The following is an 8,911-nucleotide window of genomic DNA, read 5'->3' on the forward strand; positions in this document are numbered from 1 at the left end:
TAACAGGCGTGTACAGCACATGAGCTGGCATGGAAACCACCCCACAATGCAAAACACACAGTAACAGGCATGTACAGCACATGAGCTGGCATGGAAACCACCCCACAATGCAAAACACACAGTAACAGGCATGTACAGCACATGAGCTGGCATGGAAACCACCCCACAGTGCAAAACACACAGTAACAGGCGTGTACAGCACATGAGCTGGCATGGAAACCACCCCACAGTGCAAAACACACAGTAACAGGCGTGTACAACACATGAGCTGGCATGGAAACCGCCCCACAATGCAAAACACACAGTAACAGGCGTGTACAGCACATGAGCAGACATGGAAACCACCCCACAATGCAAAACACACAGTAACAGGCGTGTGCAGCACATGAGCTGGCATGGAAACCACCCCACAGTGCAAAACACACAGTAACAGGCGTGTACAGCACATGAGCTGACATGGAAACCGCCCCACAATGCAAAACACACAGTAACAGGCGTGTACAGCACATGAGCTGGCATGGAAACCACCCCACAATGCAAAACACACAGTAACAGGCGTGTACAGCACATGAGCTGACATGGAAACCACCCCACAATGTAAAACACACACAGTAACAGGCGTGTACAGCACATGAGCTGACATGGAAACCACCCCACAATGCAAAACACACAGTAACAGGCGTGTACAGCACATGAGCTGGCATGGAAACCATCCCACAATGCAAAACACACAGTAACAGGCGTGTACAGCACATGAGCTGACATGGAAACCACCCCACACTGCAAAACACACAGTAATAGGCGTGTACAGCACATGAGCTGACATGGAAACCCCCCCACAATGTAAAACACACAGTAACAGGCGTGTACAGCACATGAGCTAGCATGGAAACCACCCCACAATGCAGAACACACAGTAACAGGCGTGTGCAGCACATGAGCTGACATGGAAACCGCCCCACAATGCAAAACACACAGTAACAGGCATGTACAGCACATGAGCTGGCATGGAAACCACCCCACAATGCAAAACACACAGTAACAGGCGTGTACAGCACATGAGCTGACATGGAAACCACCCCACAATGTAAAACACACACAGTAACAGGCGTGTACAGCACATGAGCTGACATGGAAACCACCCCACAATGCAAAACACACAGTAACAGGCATGTACAGCACATGAGCTGGCATGGAAACCCCCCCAATGCAAAGCACACAGTAACAGGCGTGTACAGCACATGAGCAGCAGACATGGAAACCACCCCACAATGCAAAACACAAAGTAACAGGCGTGTACAGCACATGAGCTGGCATGGAAACCCCCCACAATGCAAAACACAAAGTAACAGGCGTGTACAGCACATGAGCTGGCATGGAAACCCCCCACAATGCAAAGCACACAGTAACAGGCATGTGCAGCACACGAGCTGACATGGAAACCACCCCACAATGCAAAACACACAGTAACAGGCGTGTGCAGCACATGAGCTGGCATTGAAACCGCCCCACAATGTAAAACACACAGTAACAGGCGTGTGCAGCACATGAGCTGACATGGAAACCGCCCCACAATGCAGAACACACAGTAACAGGCGTGTACAGCACATGAGCTGGCATTGAAACCGCCCCACAATGTAAAACACACAGTAACAGGCGTGTGCAGCACATGAGCTGACATGGAAACCGCCCCACAATGCAAAACACAAAGTAAAAGGCGTGTACAGCACATGAGCTGACATGGAAACTGCCCCACAATGCAGAACACACAGTAACAGGCGTGTGCAGCACATGAGCTGACATGGAAACCGCCCCACAATGCAAAACACACAGTAACAGGCGTGTACAGCACATGAGCTGACATGGAAACCGCCCCACAATGAAAAACACACAGTAACAGGCGTGTACAGCACATGAGCTGACATGGAAACCGCCCCACAATGCAAAACACACAGTAACAGGCGTGTACAGCACATGAGCTGGCATGGAAACCCCCCACAATGCAAAGCACACAGTAACAGGCATGTGCAGCACACGAGCTGACATGGAAACCACCCCACAATGCAAAGCACACAGTAACAGGCGTGTACAGCACATGAGCTGACATGGAAACCGCCCCACAATGCAAAACACACAGTAACAGGCGTGTACAGCACATGAGCTGACATGGAAACCGCCCCACAATGCAAAACACACAGTAACAGGCGTGTACAGCACATGAGCAGCAGACATGGAACCCGCCCCACAATGCAAAACACACAGTAACAGGCGTGTACAGCACATGAGCTGACATGGAAACCACCCCACAATGCAAAGCACACAGTAACAGGCGTGTACAGCACATGAACTGACATAGAAACTGCCCCACAATGTAAAACACACAGTAACAGGCATGTACAGCACATGAGCAGCAGACATGGAAACCACCCCACAATGCAAAACACAAAGCAACAGGCGTGTACAGCACATGAGCTGGCATGGAAACCCCCCACAATGCAAAGCACACAGTAACAGGCATGTGCAGCACACGGGCTGACATGGAAACCACCCCACAATGCAAAACACACAGTAACAGGCGTGTGCAGCACATGAGCTGGCATTGAAACCGCCCCACAATGTAAAACACACAGTAACAGGCGTGTGCAGCACATGAGCTGACATGGAAACCGCCCCACAATGCAAAACACAAAGTAAAAGGCGTGTACAGCACATGAGCTGACATGGAAACCACCCCACAATGCAAAACACACAGTAACAGGCGTGTGCAGCACATGAGCTGACATGGAAACCGCCCCACAATGCAAAACACACAGTAACAGGCGTGTACAGCACATGAGCTGACATGGAAACCGCCCCACAATGAAAAACACACAGTAACAGGCGTGTACAGCACATGAGCTGACATGGAAACCGCCCCACAATGAAAAACACACAGTAACAGGCGTGTACAGCACATGAGCAGCAGACATGGAACCCGCCCCACAATGCAAAACACACAGTAACAGGCGTGTACAGCACATGAGCTGACATGGAAACCGCCCCACAATGCAAAACACAAAGTAAAAGGCGTGTACAGCACATGAGCTGACATGGAAACCACCCCACAATGCAAAACACACAGTAACAGGCGTGTGCAGCACATGAGCTGACATGGAAACCGCCCCACAATGCAAAACACACAGTAACAGGCGTGTACAGCACATGAGCTGACATGGAAACCGCCCCACAATGAAAAACACACAGTAACAGGCGTGTACAGCACATGAGCAGCAGACATGGAACCCGCCCCACAATGCAAAACACACAGTAACAGGCGTGTACAGCACATGAGCTGACATGGAAACCACCCCACAATGCAAAACACACAATAACAGGCGTGTGCAGCACACGAGCTGACATGGAAACCACCCCTCAATGCAAAGCACACAGTAACAGGCATGTGCAGCACACGAGCTGACATGGAAACCACCCCTCAATGCAAAGCACACAGTAACAGGCATGTGCAGCACACGAGCTGACATGGAAACCACCCCTCAATGCAAAGCACACAGTAACAGGCATGTGCAGCACACGAGCTGACATGGAAACCGCCCCACAATGAAAAACACACAGTAACAGGCGTGTACAGCACATGAGCTGACATGGAAACCGCCCCACAATCCAAACACACAGTAACAGGCGTGTGCAGCACATGAGCTGACATGGAAACCGCCCCACAATGCAAAACACACAGTAACAGGCGTGTACAGCACATGAGCTGACATGGAAACCGCCCCACAATGAAAAACACACAGTAACAGGCGTGTACAGCACATGAGCTGACATGGAAACCGCCCCACAATGAAAAACACACAGTAACAGGCGTGTACAGCACATGAGCAGCAGACATGGAACCCGCCCCACAATGCAAAACACACAGTAACAGGCGTGTACAGCACATGAGCTGACATGGAAACCGCCCCACAATGCAAAACACAAAGTAAAAGGCGTGTACAGCACATGAGCTGACATGGAAACCACCCCACAATGCAAAACACACAGTAACAGGCGTGTGCAGCACATGAGCTGACATGGAAACCGCCCCACAATGCAAAACACACAGTAACAGGCGTGTACAGCACATGAGCTGACATGGAAACCGCCCCACAATGAAAAACACACAGTAACAGGCGTGTACAGCACATGAGCTGACATGGAAACCGCCCCACAATGAAAAACACACAGTAACAGGCGTGTACAGCACATGAGCAGCAGACATGGAACCCGCCCCACAATGCAAAACACACAGTAACAGGCGTGTACAGCACATGAGCTGACATGGAAACCACCCCACAATGCAAAACACACAATAACAGGCGTGTACAGCACATGAGCTGGCATGGAAACCCCCCACAATGCAAAGCACACAGTAACAGGCATGTGCAGCACACGAGCTGACATGGAAACCACCCCACAATGCAAAACACACAGTGACAGGCGTGTACAGCACACGAGCTGGCATGGAAACCACCCCACAATGTAAAACACACAGTAACAGGCGTGTGCAGCACACGAGCTGACATGGAAACCACCCCTCAATGCAAAGCACACAGTAACAGGCATGTGCAGCACACGAGCTGACATGGAAACCACCCCTCAATGCAAAGCACACAGTAACAGGCATGTGCAGCACACGAGCTGACATGGAAACCACCCCTCAATGCAAAGCACACAGTAACAGGCATGTGCAGCACACGAGCTGACATGGAAACCGCCCCACAATGAAAAACACACAGTAACAGGCGTGTACAGCACATGAGCTGACATGGAAACCGCCCCACAATGCAAAACACACAGTAACAGGCGTGTACAGCACATGAGCAGCAGACATGGAACCCGCCCCACAATGCAAAACACACAGTAACAGGCGTGTACAGCACACGAGCTGACATGGAAACCACCCCACAATGCAAAGCACACAGTAACAGGTGTGTACAGCACATGAACTGACATAGAAACCGCCCCACAATGTAAAACACACAGTAACAGGCGTGTACGGCACATGAGCTGACATGGAAACCCCCCCACAATGCATGCAAATGATGAAGCTCAGCTCCCCACCTTTCCACCACTTGAGAAATGCACCAAAAAAGTTCCAAAAAGTCCAAAAACCTCTGCAAACAAATTTCAGAATGGCTACAAAACTCGATGCAAAAACCGCTCCAACTCCTCCACACTCAACGCCTCGTGCTACCCAGACTCCAGCATGCATGAGGGCGGCGCTATAAACCTCCCAGGTGCAATGCATCCTGGGGAAACTTGCTTTGTAGTGCACAAAAAATCATAACCCGAGGCATTATTTTCAATGGATTTTTATTTGTAACATGAAAATTAGGTTAACCGAGGCGTTCATAAACCGAGGTACACCTGTATGTATAATTTATCACTGCTGCAATAAAGTCCCATTGGGGGGTCTTCTGGCACATGTATTCAGTGAGGAACATTTCCCTCACTCAAGACAGGAAAGTGGCTTCTCCCCCGTGTGAGATCTCTGATGTGTGTAAAGATCAGACTTCACTGAAAAACATTTCCCGCACTCAGAACAAGAAAACAGCTTCTCCCCCGTGTGAGATCTCTGATGTCTGTAAAGAATTGACTTCCTTGAAAAACATTTCCCGCACTCAGGACAGGAAAATGGTTTCTCCCCGGTGTGAGATCTCTGATGTGTGTAAAGATTGGATGTCTTTGAAAAACATTTCCCACACTCAGGACAGGAATACTTTTTCTCCCCCATGTGAGACTTCTGATGTTTGTAAAGATTGAACCTCTCTGAAAAACATTCTCCGCACTCAGGACAGGAATACTGCTTCTCCCCCGTGTGCAATCTGTGATGTGTGTAAAGATTGGATTTTGCTGAAAAACATTTCCCACACTCAGGACAGGAATACGGCTTCTCCCCCGTGTGCAATCTCTGATGTGCGTAAAGATTGGATTTCACTGAGAAACATTTCCCGCACTCAGGACAGGAATATGGCTTTTCCCCCGTGTGCAATCTCTGATGTGCGTAAAGACTGGTCTTGTCTGAAAAACATTTCCCGCACTCAGGACAGGAATAAGGCTTCTCCCCTGTGTGAGATCTCTGATGTTTGTAAAGATTGCTCTTCTGCGAAAAACATTTTCCGCACTCAGGACATGAATATGGCTTCTCTCCCGTGTGAGATCTCTGATGTGTGTTAAGATTTGACTTACGTGAAAAACATTTCCCACACTCAGAACAAGAATGTGACTTCTCTCCTGTGTGAGATCTTTTATGCACATTAAGTTTTGATTTATAACGGAAACCCTTCCCGCACTCAGTACAGGAGAAGCTCTTCCCTGTTGGAAGGCCGGCCCGGTCCCGCACAGTCTGAGGTTCCTCAGGATACGAGGAATCCGATGGTCCATCTACACTGGGTGGTGCCGGATGGACATTGGAGGGAGCCGGGTTTTCTCCTGGACTATACTGTGTGATGTCCTCATCTTCTACTTTCCAGTCTGGAGACAAAGTGAGACAATCCTCGGAGGTTTTCCTCATCTCCCAGCCCTGGACTAAAATACAAAGACAAAGAGGATTACTAGACAGGAGCTGATTGGTTCCCCCAAACCAGGACTCCGCTCACATCAGGCAACTCGGTCTCTGAGGAGCTTACAATTCCACCCTCAAGGGAACTAGGAAATGGCTCCTCTGACCTCCTACCAGGTCATTTCTTTATTCATGGACCTTAGTCAGAGAGTGAGGAAACAACCAGAACGGTCTTTTATAGGAGGGACAGTGATGAGGGGATTATAGGACGAGGGTCCCCACCCCCTCTATCACTCATCGCCATCTTCCCAACACAAGTACTGCACTTCCTTATTTAGTCCATGATTTAGTCATGAAGAACAGCGGGGCTGAGCCCCACCAGAGGTCAGAGAGTGAGGATGGGGGGAGAACAACCAAGATGAAGACTGGACTGATCCTGAAGACCACCATCATTGGGGTATTGACTCCTCCCTCATTATCAATTTCTGTTTAAGGGTTCAAAGTTGGAGGATGTTATCACATTATTATCACCATGTAAAACTCTGTGCTCCAATCACATCATCCGATATAAAATGTCCAGCTGGGAGGAAATGGGTGTAACAAAAGAGAATACATATTATGTGTATATATAGCAGTGGGGGGAGGGGGGAGAGCAGACGTCAGGAGTATGTAATGTACAATACAGAGTATATAGTGCAGGGGTCAGGAGTATGTAATGTACAACATAGAGTATATAGTGCAGGGGTCATGAGTATGTAATGTACAACATAGAGTATATAGTGCAGGGGTCAGGAGTATGTAATGTACAACAGAGTATATAGTGCAGGGGTCAGGAGTATATAATGTACAGCATAGAGTATATAGTGCAGGGGTCAGGAGTATATAATGTACAGCATAGAGTATATAGTGCAGGGGTCAGGAGTATGTAATGTACAACATAGAGTATATAGTGCAGGGGTCAGGAGTATGTAATGTACAACATAGAGTATATAGTGCAGGGGTCAGGAGTATGTAATGTACAACATAGAGTATATAGTGCAGAGGTCAGGAGTATGTAATGTACAACAGAGTATATAGTGCAGGGGTCAGGAGTATGTAATGTACAACATGGAGTATATAGTGCAGGGGTCAGGAGTATGTAATGTACAACATAGAGTATATAGTGCAGGGGTCAGGAGTATGTAATGTACAATATAAATTATACAGTGTAAGGGTCAGGGCTCATAATATTGGTATTCAGTAATCAGTGGAACATTAAATGTTTACTGTAGACAAGTTGCAGAGATCCCACACCGCTGCCTCCCATCTCCTGAGACTGCACTCAGTGACTTGGGTCTGAGACACTACAGACATATCCCTCCACCCGGCACAGCCAGCAGAACACAGAGCAAGGAACCCTGGGAGAAATGTTCTGTCAGAGATCTTACTAGATCTGGAGATGAGGAAGGACACCCAAGACACACCCCAGGTGTCTAGGTCTAGTATTGCTTGTGCTGAAAAACATTTTGCTGCCAGCTGAACCCCAGAACCTCCATAAATCCAGTCTAGATACATAAATTGTGTCTGCAGCACAGAGAAGGAAGATTATCCGAGAGAAATCCAGGAATACAGGACGGGGAACACAGCTCAGGAAAGTGACCAGGGGATTACAGGCTGATATCACCCAGTCCCCGCCCTACTCTGGACCAATCAGTGAGCAGTATGGGTGGAGGAATGGATTTAGTGTTCATGACCCACCTGTGCTGATCTCTGTAGGAGTGTCCTCCTCTATAAATGTCCCCGTTATTCCATCCTCCTCCATAGACTGCTGATCATCCCTCACATACGCCTCTTCTTCTTCTGCTTTCACCTCAAATTCTGTATCGATTGGATCTCCACTCTAAATCAAGGAAATGAGAGAAAATATCATCTGTAAAATGTAAGGTCACATAAAAAAAAAAAAAAACACACATCATCTTTACAAGTCCATGTTCTAGATGCTCCATCCCACCCACCTTGTAATAGTGAGGGATGGTGTGACCTTCCTGTGTGGAATCCTGGGAATACAGAGGACGGGGACATCTCTCTGGTTGGATCCTGTAGCTGGATGACTCCACCATGGTGTCCTGGTACAGATCTTTGTGTCCTTTTAGAAGCTCTGACTCCTCCATCCCCCCATCCTCATCCTCCTCCTCTTTTATCTCTTCTTTAACCTCAACTTTAGGATCTCTCAGGTTTCCACTCTGAATATATAATAAAATGCCATCAATGGTAACAATGCAGATAATGTACAGATCCTAATGATACTATCAGTGATTGTTCCTCATCTACCTGATGATGGTGAGGGATGGTGTGACCTTCCTGTGTGGAATCCCGGGAATACAGAGGACG

At 48.2% G+C, this 8,911-nt stretch overlaps 1 protein-coding gene across 1 annotated transcript; it reads right to left on the reverse strand.

The window, feature by feature from the left end:
* Positions 1-5,335: 5,335 nt before the first annotated feature.
* On the reverse strand, positions 5,336-8,395 carry LOC149451517 (uncharacterized). The gene is made up of 2 exons (XM_089690590.1): positions 8,279-8,395; positions 5,336-6,567 (listed from the first exon to the last, which is right to left on the reverse strand). The coding sequence occupies exons 1-2, from the start codon at positions 8,340-8,342 to the stop codon at positions 5,489-5,491; spliced, it is 1,143 nt and encodes a 380-aa protein (XP_089546716.1). The 5' UTR covers positions 8,343-8,395; the 3' UTR covers positions 5,336-5,488.
* Between the last annotated feature and the right edge of the window lie 516 nt (positions 8,396-8,911).

The sequence above is a fragment of the Staurois parvus genome, unplaced genomic scaffold, assembly GCF_062004578.1.
Source record: "Staurois parvus isolate SC_StPar_1 unplaced genomic scaffold, SC_StPar_1.0 ptg000534l, whole genome shotgun sequence".
NCBI classification, from domain to species: Eukaryota; Metazoa; Chordata; class Amphibia; order Anura; family Ranidae; genus Staurois; species Staurois parvus.

Excerpts from the sequence above, each read along its gene's own strand:
- LOC149451517 (XM_089690590.1), bottom strand. The coding sequence starts at position 8,342 with ATGGAGGAGGATGGAATAACGGGGACATTTATAGAGGAGGACACTCCT. Across the intron at positions 6,568-8,278 it reads TCCTACAGAGATCAGCACAG|TCCAGGGCTGGGAGATGAGG; the intron begins GTGGGTCATGAA and ends TTTGTATTTTAG.